The sequence below is a fragment of the Vanellus vanellus genome (assembly GCF_965231255.1).
Source record: "Vanellus vanellus genome assembly, contig: HAP1_SCAFFOLD_718, whole genome shotgun sequence".
Taxonomy (NCBI): domain Eukaryota; kingdom Metazoa; phylum Chordata; class Aves; order Charadriiformes; family Charadriidae; genus Vanellus; species Vanellus vanellus.
This window is the reverse complement of record NW_028126724.1, coordinates 12,613-33,759: the sequence shown is the minus strand read 5'-3', so window position 1 is coordinate 33,759 and position 21,147 is coordinate 12,613. Positions and strand designations below refer to the sequence as shown.

Genomic DNA, 21,147 nt, shown 5'->3' with positions numbered 1-21,147 from the left:
CTGATCTAATTCTCAGTAAAATGATACATTGCAAGCAGCTGTTATACAACTCAAGATCCATTGTGCTTTAATTTATCTGACTTCTAAAGATAATATCTCCTAACAGCCTTTATCTATGAAAGAGGGACAAAATCAGATGAAAACACATGCAAGAGCCGGAAAGAGTTCCTCTAATTTATCAAAAACCCTGGCAAAAAGAGGGTGTTTTACCTTTGTTGGGAATGGAAATTTGGAAGGCTCTGCTGTACTAGGCGTATGAATAGCTGTCAGGGGAGGTGGCCATGAGTGGGTCATTTCCTGGAAAGAGATTGAGAGAAGCGGCTTACAGTATTTTTCGCTGATACACACAGGTGAGGTTTTAAGCTTAAGAGGTTCATGCAGATCTTCCCATAAAGTCCTTATTGACCCGATTGTAAAGCTGAGCTGGTACCACAGCAAGAAACCCTCCTTTGATCACAGCAGCCAGACCATGGAGAGGACTTGCTCCTCTTCTGCAAGCATACTCCCATTGCCCAAGTAATAGCAATCTTAGTGAAGCTCGTAGAGAGTTAAGTACATATTGTATTTGCAGGATTAGGCCTCAGTCTTACAGCTATCACAGTTAATAAAGGGAAAAGTAAATAAAACCTGTATGAGTAGTTCTGGGGTTCCTCAAAGCACAGGACTTTCCTGTTCACAGAAGTTCTTATAACCCCTTACAGCAACAACACTCCAAAAGGCTTTTCACATAATGTGAGGACGTCAGCCAGAGAGTGCTGACTGCCAGCCGTTCCCCACGCTATTCTGCCTGGACTATTGGCTTTTGCTCCGACTGACCAAGACATCTTTGACGCAGAGCTCTGGGACGTAGTTTCAAACCAAAGAAAGAGACTGCCCGATGTGCTATGTCTTCAGGAATTCTCCTGCCCTGTTCCCCTGCCCTCACTCTCACCCACCATCACTAACAGGTGAATGAAAGTTAGGAATTATGTTCGTGCGGAACACATCTCATGATGAGCATGCACCACACGCAGTTTGCTCAGGGGCTTAAAAAAAAAAATTATGAGAAACGTGTCGGTACAAAGTGCATCTTTGTACTTTTGGCATGAAATAGATTGAAGTATGAAAGTCTACTGTGCCATAATTTACAAGTGCCGTTTTTTCAACAAGGCACAAATATGAAAGTTTAGGAGTGTCCCTAGTTTCCTTATCTATTAGGAACAACATGAAATGCAAAGATACATAGGGAATGAAACCACATTGCTACCTTTGGCTCTATAAGAAGGGATTAGAGCAATCTGCAGGGGTTTCTGTGCAAAACTTGGAAGCAGCCTACAACTAACCTGAGTGACTATTTGATGGCACTGTTACCACCCTTGCCTTCTCTTTTCTCCCCTCCCACTGTTCAGCTCATTGCTCGCTTCACTGACTAGCTCTCCAATCTTTCAGTAGATTATTAACTCCTCAATATACTGCACTACACCTCTTCATGCATTTGTCAGTGCTTCCCTGTGGTTGCTACAAAAATAGTGTTATGCGTTGCACACAAGGCAAGAAGACAGGATGTCTTGTGAAACACAAAATGATGCAGTATTTCCAGGAGCAGTACTTGTGCTGCAATACCAACCAGTGCACAGCAGCTAGTGAGCACCTGTGCACAACTACCTTTCAGCTACAACACTGCCTCAAGAACAGCTTCTCGAGAGCAATAAAGGCATCAGGATCTGAAGCAACCTGAAGCAACCGTGAGGGAAGCGAATCACAGAAACCAAACACCTGTTAGGACTCCCGTGTCTCAGAACAGCATTTGACATCAAGGAACTGTCTTCTCAGTATCAGAACGACCAGCCATTTTTTACTTTATTAAAGTGTTTTTTACTGAAGACCTTTATTAAAGGTCCCAGTGCATTTTCACACCCTGCACAGTGAATGGGTGACATGTACTCAGAGCCAGCTACTGGAAGCCTGCACACTGCTCACAGAGCCGACTCTAACACAAAGTTACGGAGACGGTTTTGCATCAGAGCTGCCTTAGCTTTGCACGAATGGACTATAATTACAGTGAAGAAGAAACAGTGCAGCAGCAGTGCCCTGCGCAGGCAGGTGGGACGGATGCAGGTGCGTGCTCCTGTTCAGGGCCATGCTGCTGGGGCTGGCAGTATGGACAGCAGGCAGCATGTCCAGCCCCTTTGGAGGAAACACACTCAATAATGGCAACCCCCTGACTCGACAAAGGAGCAGCTCTGGCTGTTTCAGGTGACTTGTCAGTCTTGCTCTTGAACTGCACCACACTGCGTTACACTTACATACTGATAGGAAGACCATTATTGGTCTTCCAACTCCACCTGTATCTGAAGCTTTTATCTTTACTGCTCCACGGCATATCCCAAAATACACCACTTTTAGTGACTACAACATCCACTGACAGAACAGAAACAGAATGACATTCTTTCCCCACACGCTAGTTTAATGCATGCAAAATATAAGCAACCACAGAGACTGATTATTTAAGAGCACCTACCTTCAAAATTTCTTCAATGGAGTGGACATCACTGGGGAAGGTTTGCTACAACAAAAAAAGAGGGAAGCAGCATGAGTTTGTTTTGTTTTTACCAACTGACATGAGACACAGATGCACTCATTAAACACTGGCTTACCAACAGTTCTATAAATTTCATGAAAGCCCATTAATAATAAAATCCTAGTAAGAATTAAAGGCCCCATCAGAAGGCCAGTTAATAATGCACTTCTACAAAGCCTGTTCTTTTCAAGTCTTTAGTAGAAGATACATTCTAAGAAAGATTAGAAAGAAGGAAAGTGAAACAGCTCATTCAACAGTGGTGCTCGTTCAGCTGGCAGGATTCCTCTTGTTTCATGGCTCACGTTCTTCTACGAACTCATGTGCTTTCAGCAGAAAAAGAAGCCAGTACAAAGCCCTAAGCTTGGAGAGGGCAAAGCAGAGGTGGTTTTAAGTGGAGGAATCACACACCAGACCCTTGAATGCCAGCTCTTGGGCTCGTGGGAACATCAACTGATATTAAAAAATAGAAAAGCATACAATTGTAACTTGCGCAGTTCAGAACAAAACCTTGAACGTACTGCTGAGTAGGAACAACATGGTGATTTCTGGAAAAGTCTGCAGATGACCTCGATCAAGGGACTGCCCCTGTGCTTCCCCCACCCGTTTCACTGGAGCCCAGGCAGTGACCACCACATACGTGCCCACCTGGCATGGGCCAGGACTCCCGAGCGCAAGTGTGATGAGGACCTCTGAAAGGAGGCCATCTCTTTGCTGGTGCCCTGGCACTCCAGCAGTGCCACCTGAAGGGAACCAGGCAACAGCCGTAGCAGCGCCCACAGCTGCCTTCAACCAGGCTCCCGAGCCCAGGCACAACAAAGCTCTGGGGAAGAGCACAAAACGAAGGCAATGCTGGTATTTGCCAGTTATATAACAAACAGCAGACATTGCAGCCTGTGCAAACACATAAATCTGCTTTTAATGTATCAGCAAAACCACTGAGCGGCTCCTGGCAGGACACCCTCCTGCACACGTGCGACACCACGCATCAGCAGTGTGGGTACCGCTGGGCAAGGCGCAGGGGCTGGGACAAGCACAGTGAACGCCTCCTGCTCCTCAGGCACGTGGGGACGAGAGTAACTGCACAGCCAGGGCGAGCGGCGATGCCCCCTGACAGAACCCACCTGCCCCATGCCCAGGCTGTGCCTGGTGGGAGAGGACGCAGCAGCAGGGCCCTCCTTCCCATGCCCCTGGCAGAATTAGGTGCTGGGGATGCTCTGCAGCAGGACCTGCACTGTTTCCACGCACTGACTCGCCACCTGGCCGCAGGGAACACCACTTCACTTCGATGGATCGGCTTATCTACTAGCAACGCATGTGTTTTGAAAGCACATGTCGTTTACACATCCTTTCCCAACCATTCCTATCAAAGGAAATCGGAATGAAAAATAACCAAAGGGCTGAGTAGTTAAAATGAGCAAAGTGCATCCAAGACCAGCTTCTTGCCTATAAACAAGAGATTCAATGGAAATGTTCAGCAATCAGCATAACCGCTGAAAAGGGAAAGGCCACTGAGACGATCCTTGTGTTAAAGGAAGAGGGTAGCGAGCTACAGTGCCCCATCAGAGGGATCTTCCCCAGATCAAGGTAAACAGCAGAGCAAGCAAACACTTTAATCAAGTCAAAAAGTGTCATCCTTCACACTCTCACAGAAAGGTCACTCATCTGTTTCCCATATGCTGCACTATTTGCATTGGAGGGACGAGAGCAGGTGAGGAATCTTCTCTTTTCCCTGCAACCTCATTTGTCTATGTCTACAAAAGGCTCTCATTGAGGCAGCGCTCATTTGACAAAGATTTGACTTCTCTTCAGAAAATCATGCACGGATAGCTGCATCTGACCTTACTCACCTCGAGACAAACAGAAGCTGAGGCACGGCCAGATAAGTCACACGAATGAAGGCAAGGGGCTGGGATCTTGCTTGCAGAAGCACCCCACAGCAGGCAGGAGGAGGGGAAAGGGAGAGCAAACAGCAGGGAACTTCTACCACACAGCAAGACATCGGGAAGCTTCAGAACTCACAGTGCCAAAACGCAATCTCTCTTTTCCCCTTTTTCTTCCCAGCAAGCTTAACTTGATAGCTCAAACACCTAATTTACTTCTTAATTTAATAAGTGGTGAACAGCAGGCACAGAAAAGCAGCGTTCAACCAGCAGATTACTGCAGAAAGCTCCTGCGATATCCCATGAGAGCACCACAGTAAAAAACCTTCCCACAAAACATAACGAATCAAGATCCCACCTGGACAAAGTATTCAAAAACCTCTCTCTACAATGGATCAATTGCAACAAATCAAAATCCGTTTGCTTCTCCCATTCCAGAAACTTGAGTTTTATAAAGTGATAACTGATGACAAAAGTGGAATTCAATTAACTTGCGAATCAGAGAATATCTGCAACAGCCAGTTTGGACCTCTCTTATCCTTGCCAAACAACTCACAGCCCTTCCTCAAGTTCTTTCAGATAAGCCTGAAGAGGCTTTGAAATTGATACAGGTTTACATACAATGAGTATTCATAGTGCAATTGCCAGGAGGATTTATCATAAGCCCGAAGGGCACTGTTCAGTGACTGTCTGCTGTTCTTCACAGGTCCGGTGGCTTAGCAGAAACCACTTTCTTCTTCGCAGCACAAAATTTAAAGGAAAGCAAACGCACGACTGCACAAGTACTGCAGAAGTCTGCAGCGGCAGCACAAGGACCTCTATTGTTTTTAAAGGACACAAGTATCCCCAAAATACGTGCAGCTCTGGAGGTACAGAACATAAGGTTTACTTTTGTCAGGATTGCTTTCAGCTTTGCCCAGCAGTTTATTCCCACAGCCACTAAGTTAGGACACGCTAGGAAGCCCATGCCCCTACTAGAGTCTCTCCCTGAAGAGGACAGGTTTTCAGGCATCTTTAGTCTCTGTTCTGCCATCCTGCGGCACCCTAAGACTGAAAAACTGAATGACGCTTTCACCAGCAGGAAAGTGTGCAATAGGCAAACAAAACTGCTGCCCACAAATGGACTTGCAACACCCATATCAAATACACGGTGAAACGTTTGCTCGAGAGATTAAAATCACAGACTGTTCAGGACACGCACAGAAAATTTCTTTTCAGTGCCAAAACCACAACAAAACTGGTCAGGGCCATTTGACTGCACCAGGGAGCCCTCCTGTCTCTTGGGTAGGTGTGCAACTGTCATTTCTACCGTAAGTTGCCACTGCAGCCCATCAGTCCTTGTGCCCCAAACCCGCTGGCCCTGGAGAGGACGGGCGTGCACCCTTTCACTCTGTCCCAGCTGCAGTGACTCTTACAAAGCTAACCGTCCAGCGCCTGAAGGAGTTGGGCTTTTCTGCACCCTGAGTAATGTTTTGCCCCCCTCCTCCTTTTTTTTTTTTTTTTTTCCCTACAAGTCACATGTCAGCTGTATTTCAGCCTGTAAACTACCATTAAACCACAACTGCCACCCAGCAGCAAGGGCTGTCCTTGCCACTTTGAAGAGAAGAGTTTAAGGAGAAATACAACGTTGGTCAAAGAAGAAGAGTTAAAAAGCCATAAAGCCAAAGAAATACTGAAACGAGATCAGCTCCACTGAGGACTGTGGGCATAGAAGATCAAATATTACATGTTGCTGTCTATCCCCACTAGCAGTTTGACAGCCTTTACAGGGAACAGTACATCGTACTCCCCACAGACAACTCGATTTAAGCCCTGTGCATATTTGCTGGCTGACACTGACATCTGCACAATCTCCAGCTAGGATTTCCTCATGCCACCTTCATACTCACTGTCGGTTTGGGAATGATGCAGATGCCTCCAAGTGCCACTCACAAAACGTTTTGACAGCCAAGGCCAAGCGCAATCACGGGACATCCAGAACCGTTGAGTCCCTGGGTTTTTGTTTTCGTTTTGCTTTTTAATGCCAACATTCCTACCCAAACTGATGCTGCGCTCAATAACAGGTCTGCAGGGCAGCATGCTTCTCCATTTACCATCTCCTCTAGCAGAAGCACCACCAGAGCCAGCCGCACATGTCCAGCTGCAAGCAGGTACTCACATCTGACCTAAGACTCCAGCCCAGTTCCTCCACTGATGCAGGCCCACAGACTCCGGAGAGGCTAAATAAATGGATGTAACTTGGAAAGAAATCTCGTTCAGAAAGACAGAAAACTACTTTAAGACAGCAGGCTGAAGAAACTGCCGCCTTTGTAATTTGCAGCGCTTATCCAGAAAAATCCGAGGGAACAGCTAGACACAGACCTTAACATGGTTCATGCCCGTTACATGGCCAATAATTTAAAGGGCAAATTGAAAATTATTCTCAAACAATAACATATGATGGGAGCAGAATCTGGACTGATGAATTTCCATAATAAGTTTTGCAAGGCTAATTTAACAGATGACTTCCTTACTTGCAAGCTTAAAAAGCAAAGAGAAGGGGTTTAAAAAGGTCATAAAGACTTTTTTCAGGTATCTTTTTGATGAGGATTCACGACTTAATTGGCATAACAGATGTTTCACAATGTCAAGGATAACTTTGGTTTTAAGGTTTTTGGGCCAAAAAGCTAGATAAACAAAGTCAAAGCCATTAAATAAATTTTGACTACAGAAAAACGCAGAGACTACTATTAATAAGACTTCTAAGCCTCTCAGTCACTAAAGAACAAGCAACATGCTCTTAAAACGGTGAGACGCTGCCACATTCTCTCCTTTTTATAATTTTTGCAATATATATGTTTTTCCAGTTCACCAACCCGCACAACTGGATCATGAAGGCCAAGTAATGTTTTTGCAAAGACCTATCATCTCAAAGTTAAGACAGTGCTACAAGGCAATATGCCTGAAGTACTCTTAGGTACAACTGAAGTTGTCTGAAAAGGACTTCACTCAAACCTTTTTGTTCAATGTAACTTCAACGTAACAGCTCAGACCAGCATGACCTAAATCCCACATCCACCCTCTCCCCACCTTGCTAGTTGCACAAAAAAAAATCACCCACTTCCTTTTTCCTCACTACTAATGACCTCAGCCAAGAAGAAATCTCTACCTGCGGAAGCTTAAATAAAAAAAGAAAAAAAGATGTACCATATATTTTGAGTTTTTTTGGGGGGGAGCTGTTTTATTTTGATTCAGGGTTTTTTTGACAAAGAAGTTGTGTGCTTCCATTTAACATCTACTGTAGGTACAACACTTTGGAAACCTCTGATAATGCAAGTGCATTGCCCAGATAATGAAGTGGGGAAGGACACACAATTCAGAGTCATTTCAGGCAGCACTGCTATACTCATCTTCCTTCTGGGAAAATGCAGTTGAGGAAGTTACTTCAGAGAGATTAATTGATGAATTCCTACAGATTCCAGCAAATCTGAAGTGACTCTTATACTGCACCTGATACTTGCATAACTTGAAAATAATAATTTTTAAAACTTTATGAACGGGGTATTTTAGATTTTCAAAAAGACACAAAGAAAACCTCCAATGCAATCAAAGTATGTTTTGCTACCAGCAAGTTTCATTTTCCCTAGAAAGCACACAAATAGGCAAGATTGTGTCATGATACTCCATGCATGCACGAACCTAGTTCCAGGCACTGTTTTTGCCTCAGTACTCTGAACTACAGATCGGGGTTTTTTTAATTGCTTGTAGCTAAAAGATTAGAAACAAAAGAAAGCGATGACTTGGTTTTGAAAAAACTGCTTAAAAGCAGTTATGTTTGAATTTTGTGTTATTGCTCAGTTGATTTAAAACACACACAAAAAGCCACCCCAACAGCACTGATTTATCTTAAGACTTATTGTGTGGGTTTTGTGTTCGTGTTTACAATGGCATACCCAGAATAGGTAAAACATACACCATCAGCCTCTTTCACGTTGAGACACAGAATAGTTTTGGAAAGCGTATGTGCAGTTGCACTTAAAGTACAAGGATAAATGTAGCATGTATGCCAGGTGGAAAACCGTACGACTTGGGAGCTGCAAACTATCATTTAGTAGTCAGTGGCAGTTCTATCTGTAAGCAGCATTTCTACTCGGCTGTAAAATACTGTTAAGTGTGAGTAGCTAGGGAGCGGTGAAGTGAGACTGTCAGTTAAGGACCAAAACAAGCAAGAGTTCCCTGGAAGTGTAGGCTAAAGATGCTATATCTGACCTCTGAATGAATAATACATGGTGCTTTTCAAAACCCTTGTACAGCATTTCAACCTCTCTCATTTTTCCTCTTGCTTTTTTATGTTCACTTTTGTAACTTAAGTAGGTTGTCTCGGAAGCTTATATCTCAATGATAATAGTGACTTCTTCAAAGGGAATGTTAAACAAAGCAAAGGTGGTGAATACCAGTAGTTGAGGATTAATTTGAAGTTAAGAGAACCAAAATATCAAGATTTTTCCCCCTAGCTAACTAGAAAAACATCTTAGTATAGGAATTTGTCAAATCTGGCATAGTAGAAATTAAGTTTTCAGCAGGAAAAGGTATTCCTTCTTATAAACTATGTAAATATCCTGTGATCCGTAATATCTGTGAACTAGTTTGTGATTTTGGAATAAGTAAGATCTTTCTCTTAGGTATCTTTTGAAGGAAGAATACTTACCTTGCTTACAGCACCATCAGTGAATATTCTAGGCACGTGTGATATTACTTTAACCTGCCTGGCCCAGTGCAGCCAACAGCCTTGTCACTGCACAGGACGAGGAGCTGGCAACAACCCTGTGACCTACAGCAGAAATGAGTATGACTTCCTGCTTTTTCTCCAGTACCGATGCCTGAGGAGTTCTAAATTTAGCATGGACGCTTTCCAAATACCCCAGAAGAAAGTCAAGTCTGCTCCTAGACATGCGACTTACATTTTTATTGTAGAATAATTTTTTTGTTACTTCAGCCAGTCCACTTCCTCCAACACCAGAGTCCATGAGCAGAAATCACTGAACTACAGCAATCATCAACTCTTAGCATAAAACGAAGAATGAATGCATAATAAATTAACCAGAAAACATGAAAACCAAAGTTTCGTAGCCAGCGTAAGAGAGGAACACGCTACTAAATACCGTCTCCAGAGACTTTGTCTTAAAACCTTACAAATCCATTTGCTTTCCTTGCCAAAATCTAACAGAACTCCTGCTTGTAAGCTAGATCAGTAACTCCATGCTTTCAAACAGTATTTCATTTTTTCTTGTGGACTTCATAATCTTCCACAAAACGTGTGGATGCATGGCCTAAATCTCACTGAGGTGGCTTTCATGAGTTCTAGGCACACAGAGCTGAAACTTCAAATATGCTACTGAACTGGAAAAATATTTGCTCTTCCCCTAATGCTTAAGTTTGTTTTTTTTTTTTTTTTTTCCAAATAAAAAGCTGGACTTAAATCTTAACCTAACTGAAGCTCACAGTAGCAGGAAGAGTAAAATACTCGAGTGGCAGAAGCAGAAAAAACCTTCTCCCCATTGTCTGTGGTATCCCTGATTTGTCTTTCAGCCCTGGGAAGGCTATGATGTTAGTATGGCTACAATTCCTTTAGTCCGAGCTGTATAAAACTTAGACACCTTAAATATCTTCAGCTAAGCTGGGTAAACAGTATAAAATAAAAGCTAGCAAGCAGGAGCAAACTTGCTCCTCATTGTCATGCTTTAATTATCAATCTGTTGGATTAATAAGGTTGCTAGATAAAAGGAAATCATTTTCATTCCAAGATTTTTCTGTAAGTGTAAATTCTTGTTCTCTAATTGTGTAGAAGCTTTTTATATTTTGCTTACATTTGCATAAATGCATAAAACACTTAAGGATTGCTTTAGCTTTTTAAGAGACCGAGGAAAGCTGAGTAATAAGTATGTACAAAATACCCATCGGGGTCAGATCAATAGTTTGTCTATGGCAGCAGTGATGAGAGATGCTATTTAAGGACCAAAGAAACACGGTTGTGTGTGGGCCGTGTCGCTTTTGTTCCTCTGCCATCCACAGCAGTGAGATCAGGAATGTTGGAGGATACATCCTTGCCTTTTCTTTTTCTTGTCTTTTTTTCAAGAAGCGTGGGCAACAAGTTCACAAACAATGGCTTTTCCTAAAGGTACCTGCGTAGGGTTCTTGACTGTGGGTCTTTTTTCCCTGCTTTCTCCTCCCACCTTCCCCAAGTAAGGTTATAGGTAGTATTTATAACATGTAATCAAATTGTTAGGTACTACCAGTACCTAATGTCTCATCATTTTTTGTGTTGGGTTTTGTTTTTTTTTTCCAAACAGGAACATGAACAGAATTTAACTGCATTTTAGGATTTGACTCCTGATGGGCTGGATTTTGTCTTGGCATGAATTTTTGAAGATGGACACAGTGCAAGAAGAAACAATGGCTTCAGAATCCATGGTTCCAGAGCAGGCAAAACAACATCTGATAAAGGGAAAAAGGCGGCAGCAACAGCAGCAGCAGCAGCAGCCTAGGTCTTCCAACAGTGACGGTGAAGATGACATCTTTGTATTTGAAGCAAATGAGGCTTGGAAGGATTTTCACAGCTCTCTCCTTCAGTTCTTTGAAGCTGGAGAGCTCTGCGATGTTACACTAAAGGAGATATTGTCACACATCCATTGCATTTAACAGCCTGAAGATTAAGCTATGAATACGTATGCTGGAGGTGGCTGTGAATTTGGGCAGGGGTATGGAAAGCATAGAATACCTGTTGGATCTGAAGCATCTCTATCTAGGTGTTTGTATTTTTTTTTTTATTTAGGAAGTTTACAACAGAAATGTAAACATTTAAGATGCTAACAGTCCAAGAGAGGACGTGCATGACTTCGACCTCACCCAAATTGCCTTCTAAGCAGGTTCCCACAGTTGATCAGTATGTAACTGTGCAATTTCAGCTCCTTGTAGCCTCGACTTACTGCTCACCAGGCAGGTTACACTTGTGTTGATAACACACACTTTTTAAAAGGGTAGAGAAATTGTGTGTTGAATCAGAGATAGAAAAAACTCCAAATTATCCTTTATAATTTAATATCCCACCCTTTTTTTATTTTTACATTGCAAGACCGCTCACTTTAACGCCTTCATCTGAAAATGAAGATGTAATTTGAGTCTGCCAGGAGTACCGGTTGCTTAACTCAGCCATCCCTTTGTTAGCGCAGACTGATGAATGACAAAGGCTGTAAGAAAGCACTCCTGTAACGCAAATAAGTAGTGGATTGTTCCTTTACCTTCACTACCTACATTCTCTTAACATAGTTGAATTCTAGAATTTTATAAGTGAAAAGCTTGTTTTGTGCTTTCTGATCGGAATTTTGAAAAATACCTCCTCTTTATGGGGAATACTCTATCTTTTGTGGCTGAACAACTGCTAAAAATCTGGAAGTGATTGGTAACTTTTAATAATCCCTGTAATACCTGTTATTACTGCCGTTTTACATGAATTTGCTGCTAATATAGAGAATTATAAATTCCTCAACATTAGTAAAAGTCCAGAGGTTTAAATTAGGTTGTCTAAAAATGTCGCTTTACAATTTACGCCCTCCCCGCCCTGCAAAGTCTCTGAAATACACATAAAAGAAACAAGTGCCTGGCAGTCTCCTCCTGTCTCCAAGATGCATCTAGAAGGTTCCTAAGGATGTTTCATTTAAGAAATAGGACACGCCTCTTAAAGAAAAGCAAGTTCAGTGCATCAGTGCTATTGCTTCTTTGTGTTACGGCCTTGCCCTACTCTGGTGACCAAGTTACAACTCAGACCTGCTTGGGATACGTTGATCTGATGTCAGAAGTACAGGGCAGATGGAGTTATTTTGCTTGAACAAAATACAGTAGCTCAATGCATATTGAGTTCAGGATTCTTATTTCGGCTTAACTGTCCGTCCTATCGTAGCCAAAACTGACATTCCAGTGAAAGACTGAGGGTTATTTTCTTCTTTTTTTTCAGGTTGGTCCAAAGCTTATCTCCTGCCACACACTGGTGCTAGCTTGTGTTATACCTTACTTTAGAGCCATGTTTCTTTCGGAAATGGCTGAAGCCAAGCAGACATTGATTGAGATCAGGGACTTTGATGGTGATGCAATAGAAGACCTGGTGAAGTTTGTGTACTCCTCCCGGATTACTCTGACAGTGGATAACGTCCAGCCTCTCTTGTACGCTGCTTGCATTCTTCAGGTGGAACTGGTAGCAAAGGCGTGCTGTGAATACATGAAGCTGCACTTCCATCCCTCCAACTGCCTGGCAGTCAGGGCATTTGCGGAGAGTCACAACCGCATTGACTTGATGGACATGGCTGATCAGTATGCTTGCGAACACTTTACAGAAGTGGTGGAGTGCGAAGACTTTGTGAGTGTGTCACCACAGCACCTCCATAAACTCCTGTCCTCCAGTGACCTGAATATTGAAAACGAAAAGCAAGTTTACAACGCTGCTATCAAGTGGCTGCTAGCCAATCCACAGCATCATGCGACGTGGCTGGATGAAATACTTGCACAGGTAGGGCAGGCTGAGGCGCCGTGTGCCTGTCTTGTCACTGGTTTTGTTGTCTAATCAACTGTTTGTCCTTGGGTAGATCTCATGATGAAAATTGTTCTCGGCAGTTGGCACCTCCTCTGGTATTCGCAGTTGTGAGTTAACAGTAGAATATCAGGAAGAAGTCATATTCTTCAGTTTCTCTTGTGAGATGAGTACTCACTACATGCTCGTGGCTGGGGAGCCAACAAAAAGCTGCATCTGTGTTAGAGCAGAAAATTCTTAGATTTACACATAGTAGAGTACATAAAGCCATCACTTCACTTGGTTTGATACTACTACAGCCTGAAACACTCACTTCCCTTGCTGGTAAGTGTTTGTACTTAAGAAAAGAGAGCAAAGCTGTTGAGGAGCTTTTTACGTGTCTAGGAGAGTAAAACTGTAACGGAGATGTGTCATATCAAGTTGTGCTACTTCTAGAATGTTCCTATATTTAATTAACAAAAGACCAAGACATGTTAGCCCTATAAGCAGGCTAGGAAACATATGCTAGACCATTTAATGCTCACTAGGCTAGCACTGCTGGTTACCTGTAGGAGTTAGCAGTTTAATGATCTAGACTTGATGAGAGTCCACTGCTTCTGAAAGAAACACATACGGGTATCAAAAGGTCACTTAGCTGAACTTATTTAAACACCCATCGGACCTCCTCCTGTCAAAGCGTTAGGTACGTCAGTCATTCAAGCTCCGTATGTGCTGATTATGGGAATTTAAAATACAGTATTTGAGACAGGTATAGAGAACCTGTGCTGGGGAGGAGGGTGGTACATGCTGTGCACTGCAAAATGCCCTGTGAATCTTAGCAGGTAGGATCAACTGTGCCATTTCAGTTGTCACTGAACTCCAGCTTGAATGTTTTGCATTCAGCAGAAGTGCTAATATTGGCATCATGTGAGTAAAGAGAGGTCCACTAGAATACTGCTGTCATTGTCTTCATGCATCATTTTTCACCTTTCCTGGTAAAAGATCACAACTGTTTATTAACTGTCTTCCCAAAACTTTCAGTTTCGTCTAGACTAGCATGATGGTTTTGGTAGAAAAATTCCTTCTTTAGTACACTATAATTAAATTTATAGGCAATATAATTTGAGATTTAAAAAAACCTTCATTATTACCCAGGTGTACAAGTAGATGAGATTAACATCTTTGTTTTATTCATGGTAACCAGTCTAGAATGAAACAATGAAAAAGTAAACCCCTTCCTGTAAATATGGGTTATTTGCCAGAGTATACGGAGCCATCAGGTGATTTGGACATTATTGCTAGCAGAAAACATGACTGGGCTTCGCGATAGTTATTATCCACATCATAATCAGCCTTAGGGGTTGCGCTGTCATCATGAGGTTCTGAATTTGTCAGCCTTGTGCTCTTACCGCATCACTTGCCTCATGAGTCTATGAGCAGGGCTATGGCTGTGCTTTTAATCGGCCAAAACCAAGACAGGCCAAAGTAAGGGAAGAAGTGGGACTGAAAGCAAGCGGGTAAGGAAGAACTGGTAGAAACACTTGCTTACTTCAAGGCAGGGACATTTGTCAGCCATGTAACAGCACCCTTTTGCTGCTCTGAGAAGCACTGGAGATACTGGACTTCACAATTGCTGCTGAGCTAACTGGGAGGTGCCTGACAGCATCGATTCCAAACCTTAGGAAGTCAGATGCTGGTTTGCTTCAGTCCCCCCTGCTAACACCTGTCCCACCTTTGCACCCGATTGTACTTCATATTCCTCACTGTTTCTCTCAAAAGGACAAATGAACGGTTTGCTGAAATAAGTGACTGTGGGGAGGAAGACATTTCAAGGCAGCCTTGGAGAGGCTGACCTTATTTCAGATGTGCCCTGTCGCTGGGGATTGCTCTGGGCAGTGACCACCTATAGCCTTACCCAGAAGGAGCCTTTCTTTCCTCAGCCTGCTCACCAGCTCTCTGCTAGGGAACCACAGGAAGGATTTGGGGAAGGAAACAATTAGCTCTCAACGTTGGGGTTTTTTTAATCCTGTAGTCTGTCAAGTCCACACTAGAGAAAGGTGTTACTGCACTATCAATACCTCCTTAATAGACAGACACTTAGTTCATGCTGATAGTGTTTCCTCTTTGACTTGCCACCCAAAGAAAATCAGCCATTCTAGCAAAAGCCCTCTTATACTGGCATAGCAATGAGCTGAAAATTCACCCCCTCAGCAGACTAACCTGACACGGGCTATCCTGGTACAGTCACGGATGCTGCCTGCATCACATCAGGCAGGTGCAGTTGCAGTACAGGCAGCGGCACTTCTTCCTCCGCTCAGCCTGGGCCAAGGGGCAGTTCTCCACCGCTGCTTAAATGCAAAGGCTTGTAGCAATCGTTTGTCACTAAAAAGAACTGTTCATATCGCTGTTATTCTGGAAAAAAAGTATGAACGCCTCCCTTTTTAGTGAAGAGCGTGGGGCTGGCAGCTGGCTCAGAAGCTGCCATCTGTTATGCTTGCGTCACTGTAAATGGTGAGACTCAGTCAGTTCAGCCAGTTACTCCAACTGTGTTCATTTCTGTCAGGTACGGCTGCCTCTCTTGCCCATTTGTTTCCTTATGGGTGTTGTGGCAAAGGAAGAGATTGTCAAGCAGAATCTAAAATGTAGGGATTTGCCGGATGAAGCAAGAAACTACCACCTTCACCTGAGCAGCAGGGCAGTGCCAGACTTTGAGTACTCCATTCGCACAACACCAAGGAAGCAGACTGCTGGTAATTAAATGTGTGTCTGATTATCCCATAGGGAGTGGTGTGGAGAAAAGGCGGTGCGTCTGTGCAGGGTTAGGTAGCTTGGTAGAAATGGTTGTTAATGACTTAATGCAAAACTGGGAAAGCCGTTGTGTACCTCTCTGGTAATTAGCTAGTGTGCTGCATTGTCCTAGCAGAACTTTAGCTGTCATTTTCTTTCTTTAAAGCATTATTTATTTATCCTGATTGGCTCTATCTGTATTAAAGCTAGAACTGTTAAGTATCTTGTGACCAGGCAGCATGCTCACAGCTATACCGACAACAGTGGACACTTATCTTTTGGCACGAGAAGGTTGAGCTAACTTTTAAACTCTTTGGCTAACCTACACCAAAAGTGAGTGATGAATATTAGACTGCAAATCCGAATTTTTACATTTTTATATTTAACAATGTTTATCTCCCTGAGCAAAAAATCACAAAAAGCATATTTAAAATATGCATTGGTTTTGCATCAGCATAGATAGTTAATTGCCATAACAGCATGCCAAGCAAAGGCAAAATCCAGCACCCAGTTACGCAGGGCAATGACTGTGCCCCCTGAAGTGAAATATGACTTCTCCCGAACTACATAAGTTTCAGTTCACTCTGCTGTACAACTTTATCCCCCATCTTCCTGCTATTTTTCTGGAAACCTGTTTTGTCTTCTTCAGGTGTGTTGTTTTGTGTCGGTGGTAGAGGTGGATCTGGTGACCCATTTCGCAGCATTGAATGTTACTCTAGCAGTAAGAACAACTGGTTCTTCGGCCCTGAAATGAACAGCAGGAGAAGGCACGTGGGTGTGATCTCTGTGGGAGGTCAGTAATGCTATTCTAAAGGCACTTGTTTGCTCCTTTTGGTGGAATCGGTACTTTTAATAAATAAATCTGTCTTCCAATGGCTTACCTGTTGGATATTCTTCAATTTAGTAAGGCTTCTTCCCCACGAAGGGGTTTGTGATTCTGAAACAATCTGAGAGCATGCTTACTGAAAAGATATTACTGTGAACTGGGAGTTGGGGTGGTTCAGCCTGCAAGAGGCTCTGGGGAGACCTTACTGTAGCTTTTTAATACTTAAAGGGAGCTTGTAAGAAAGATGGGGACAGACTTTTTAATAGGGGCTGTTGCAATAGGCCAAGGGGTAATGGTTTTAAACTAAAAGAGGGAAGATTTAGACCAGATATAAGGAGACATTTTTTACAATGAGGGTGGTGGAACAGGTTGCCCAGAGAGGTTGTAGATGCCCCATCCCTGGAAACGCTCAGGGTCAGGTTGGACAGGGCTCTGAGCAACCTGGTCTAGTTGAAGATGTCCCTGCTCATTGCAGGGGGGGTGGACTAGATGACCTTTTAAAGGTCCCTTCCAACCCCAACTATTCTATGATTCTATGAACGGTACATAGCCTCCTCTTCTCTTAATAGGCGATTTAATTTTTTTTTAACCCGTTTACAAAAAAATAGCCTTACACAGCAGAGTCACCCAGAATTTGCTAGTACTCATACTAGCTCCCTTCACACTTAACTCCATACAGGCAAGTCACTAAGACCATAAATCTTCCAAGAACAGACCTACCTTTATTTTTGGGTCTCCATCTTCTGAAACCAGGTCCGTGCAGTCCAGAGCAGCTTAGCACCCATGATGCAACTTCTCCTTGTAAACGGTAGCTCCTGTGTTGCTGCAGCAGAACAGAGATTTCCCCACCCCCCACCCCCCGCCCCCGTAAATCTGGAGAGACTGATATAAATGTCCAAAACTGATCTGACCTGCAGTACTCAAGTGATGGGAAGATTTTTTTGTCTACATATCTCAAGCTTTGTATAAAAGTCCAAGTTAGAAACAGATCTCTGGTTGAGTACAGCATATAAAAATATAAAGTCTGTACTTACTAAAATCTTGATATTGAAAACATTTGAAGACTTTAACCTTTATTTGAGCTTGTTGTCTCCACATAGGCAGGGATATTGCATAAATGAAAACTGAAGTGTTGCCAAGCAATCTCTGTATCAAAAGATGCATATGTGTTTCGGGTAAAGTCTACGCAGTAGGTGGACATGATGGAAACGAACACTTAGGAAGCATGGAAGTATTTGATCCTCTCACAAACAAGTGGATGATGAAGGCATCAATGAACACAAAGAGGTACGTGATCCAAATTTTAAGTCCTAGTCTGTGATAAATAATTTCTTGCTGACGCTGAAAAACACCATGTCTGTCCTGTCTTTATTTGGGTTTCCAAACTGTGCTATTTTTAGTTTTGGGTTGTTTTTTTTTTTTTTTTTTTTTTCCTATTTTGGGGCTTTATGCTATCAAACACCTTTATTTACTAGCTGTAAAGCAAATACAAATTTGCATCACATACTTGCATACATCACATATTTTCAGAAACACAACGTTGTGTGTAACATACTATTTCAGTGCAAAACTGCATAATATCTCTCTCTCTCTAGGGAGAGGCCCTGGCTGGTAACATTGGTTACGTTTACACTTTGGCTTTCTTTTGTCACTATTCTTTTCTTTCTTGGGGGCCTGGCTTCTGGAGCAGAGAGCTCTTCTACTCCAGCTGTGCTTACATTCCCGTATCTAGGGCATTTCTGCTATGCCCGATAAAGAACTTGAAACTGATAGACTTCTGTGGGTTTTTTGCGCTTTTTAAGAATGAGCAAGATGACTGCCAGTGAACATGCACAGTGAAATTCTTCATGCCCAGGAAACCTTCATGCTGCCTATGTTTTTGCCACAAAAGGCCACCAGACGCACTAAAACACTTAAAGTCAGATTGAGGCTTTTTCTTGCCTTTTGACATTTAGGATTCTTTTAAGGAGTCACAGATGGGTAATTTTTTGTTTCCGCTGTCATTTAAATCAACCTCTTGAATTCTACATTCTGTTTTGTTATTTGTTGTTTCTAAAAGCATCATGTACAAGCAGGAGTGAACTACTGAACACGGCTAAGTCCTCAAGCTATTTGTAGCTGTGACATAATCAAAGTAAAAGACCCAGACTCCCAGAAGGAGCTTCTTACTCCTCCCTACTGCCACCACCACAGGGCATATTCTCTGCAAACATCAGCCCTAGATTTCTGTGACATTTCTTACTCAGTACCTTGGTAAATGGAAGGGCTGCTGTGCCTTGGCTACGCTCCATTCCTCCCATTCATGGACATGGTGTCCGAATACTTAGTTGAGAAAAAACTGCCACCATTGATGCCATCTATGTTACCTGGTGAGGCAATGCAAGATAAGGTCAGGGTATCTCCCCAGTGTGCGTTCTGTAGAAAGACTGTGCATCCCTTGCTCCTGCCTTGGTATCTTCGCACCTGCCCTCTGTGTAATGAGGCAAGAATGTTCTCAGTGAAATGGTGAATCACCTGTCTTGGTACTTAAAGCAGAAACTTAATGCTTCTAATGAGTCTAGACCATACTTTGCATTTTGTAATACTGACTGTATTCTCATAATTGTAGATTCAGTAGAAAAAAATCTGACAACTATTTTAACACAGACTTAATAAAAAAGAAGAGAATGGAAGAAATTGTAACTAAATCTTTCTAGAGTTCACTCATCTAATATCCAGCGCAGGCTTGCTTTTAATATGTATTAATATCACCCCCCAAAAAAATCATTCCCAGATTGTAGCAGCAGCTATACCAGCAAAGTTAAAACCAGCAGGTTTTGGTTCTCCATAAAACAAAATGTGGTTCTTCAATAAAACAAAATAGGAGGCGTAAAATTCAGTACCAAGAAATCACATAGCTAAGCTAACCTCATATATCTAAGCGTGTAATTAGAAGACTTGGGTCTTGGGTGACATTCAGTCAAAACAGTATTCCGCGTCCCCCTGCCTTTATTCTTTAAACAGGAGCTTTGTCTTTTTGCAGTCTAGAAATATTCTAGCTGCAACAGTCCTGTTCATGGATCACACAATAACGTAGAGGTGCCTGGGAAAGCTGAGGTGAAGTCAAGATAAAACTCTAGAGCCCCTCTCACGGGAGGATGCAAACATACGAAAGACTTTCAGGATAAAGCTGCAAGACTGATGCAGGTGTACAGAGGGCCAGCCGCAGTTACTGGTCATTATTTATTATAAACTTCACTTTTAACATTTTCATTACTTTTTCCCCCATAGTTTGAAACAGGTACCAGTCAGGTAACATTGCACTTGATGTGTCTTTCCCATTCCTTTTCCTTAAGGACTTGCACTGAGGTGTTGATCCTGTGGTTTTGTTAGGAGAGGAATTGCTCTTGCCTCCCTTGGTGGCCCCATTTACGCAATAGGAGGTTTAGATGACAACACTTGCTTCAGCGATGTGGAAAGATATGACATTGATTCTGATCGATGGAGTGCAGTCGCCCCAATGAACGCTCCCAGGGGAGGAGTTGGTTCCGTAGCCCTTGTGGTAAGTGACTGTTTCCTCCCAAGTTGAGGCCATCTGAGGAACTGAACTGCTTTTCCCATCTGCTTTTACAAGGCAGAACACAGGATTTTGAACAAAATGCAGCTGGTAGGTCTTAGCACCTCTGGTCATCAAAATCCTACTGAGCTGTGCAAAAGATGAGGATATTTAGGATAATACTCAGATCAAACTGAACTGCCTATATGAAAACGCAACATAATAGAAGTAGTGCGCAGCAGGAGTCTATCTATTGTTTCCTGGTAATAATTGAGTAATATCCATTGTGATAAACTCAGTATCGTTTGTTCACCAAACCTAAAAACTTACATTTCCACAAGAAGGCAACTGCTTAACAAGAGGTGGCAAGATGGCCAACATTTTACTGTGTAAACAAGATATGCATGATTGTGCAGGCAAGACTAAGCTGCAGGGTCAAGTTATGTAGACAAAGTATAATAAATTGTGAAAAGACTTGAAAGAAAGAAACCTTCACCCCAAGACCACTGGCAATACTAGTGTTTAAGATATTAATTTGTGTAATTTTAAAGGTGTTCGTTTAGTACTGCCAGAGTTTTAGAGATACCTATAGCACTTAGATAAATACTTTGAGAAAATGTTAGATGAAGAATCCTTATAGAATTTACTAACTCTTTAGAAAAAGGGGGGGGAACTGAGTCAAAGATATAGTACTAATTAACTAGTAGTAATTCATAACCTAAAAAACAGGCCTGATAAAAAAAATGGACGAAGCAAGAAGTCTTGAGGCATTGCCAAGGACAGCTCCTGATAACAAATAAAAGAAGGCCTTGAAAGGCGGCTGAAACCAACCCTGCAGTCTGGACAGAGACCAAAAAGAAAAACTGAGTCTGCGCAGGGACAAAAGGTTACTTGAAGTGATGAAGAAGAATTTGCAGCCTTCATCCTCAAGACCCTCAGCGACCACCACCACAAAGCATTGCGCAAGCGCAGTTAGGAGGAGTTTATGAAAATGACTTCTTAAAGCTAATTTTAATACGA

General features: G+C 42.6%; 2 protein-coding genes across 2 annotated transcripts in view; one reads left to right on the top strand and one right to left on the bottom strand.

Moving 5' to 3' along the window:
- LOC309685806 (AF4/FMR2 family member 1-like) overlaps positions 1–6,816 on the bottom strand; it is a gene marked incomplete at its 5' end in the record, with an annotated part of 39,302 nt that extends 32,486 nt beyond the window's left edge. The window contains 3 exons of the mRNA XM_082501519.1: positions 217–297; positions 2,501–2,545; positions 6,802–6,816. Of these exons, the coding sequence (XP_082357645.1) occupies positions 217–297; positions 2,501–2,545; positions 6,802–6,816 (141 nt within the window). The remainder of the gene's footprint in view (positions 1–216; positions 298–2,500; positions 2,546–6,801) is intronic.
- A 4,056-nt stretch (positions 6,817–10,872) lies between these two features.
- On the top strand, positions 10,873–20,133 carry LOC309685805 (kelch-like protein 8; the record flags this gene model as incomplete). Its single annotated transcript, XM_082501518.1, is given in 7 exon segments — positions 10,873–11,088; positions 12,431–12,979; positions 15,543–15,729; positions 16,416–16,563; positions 17,751–17,879; positions 19,928–19,955; positions 19,957–20,133. Coding segments are annotated over 7 exon segments (1,434 nt in total), but the record flags the coding sequence as incomplete, so codon positions are not given.
- Positions 20,134–21,147: the final 1,014 nt, after the last annotated feature.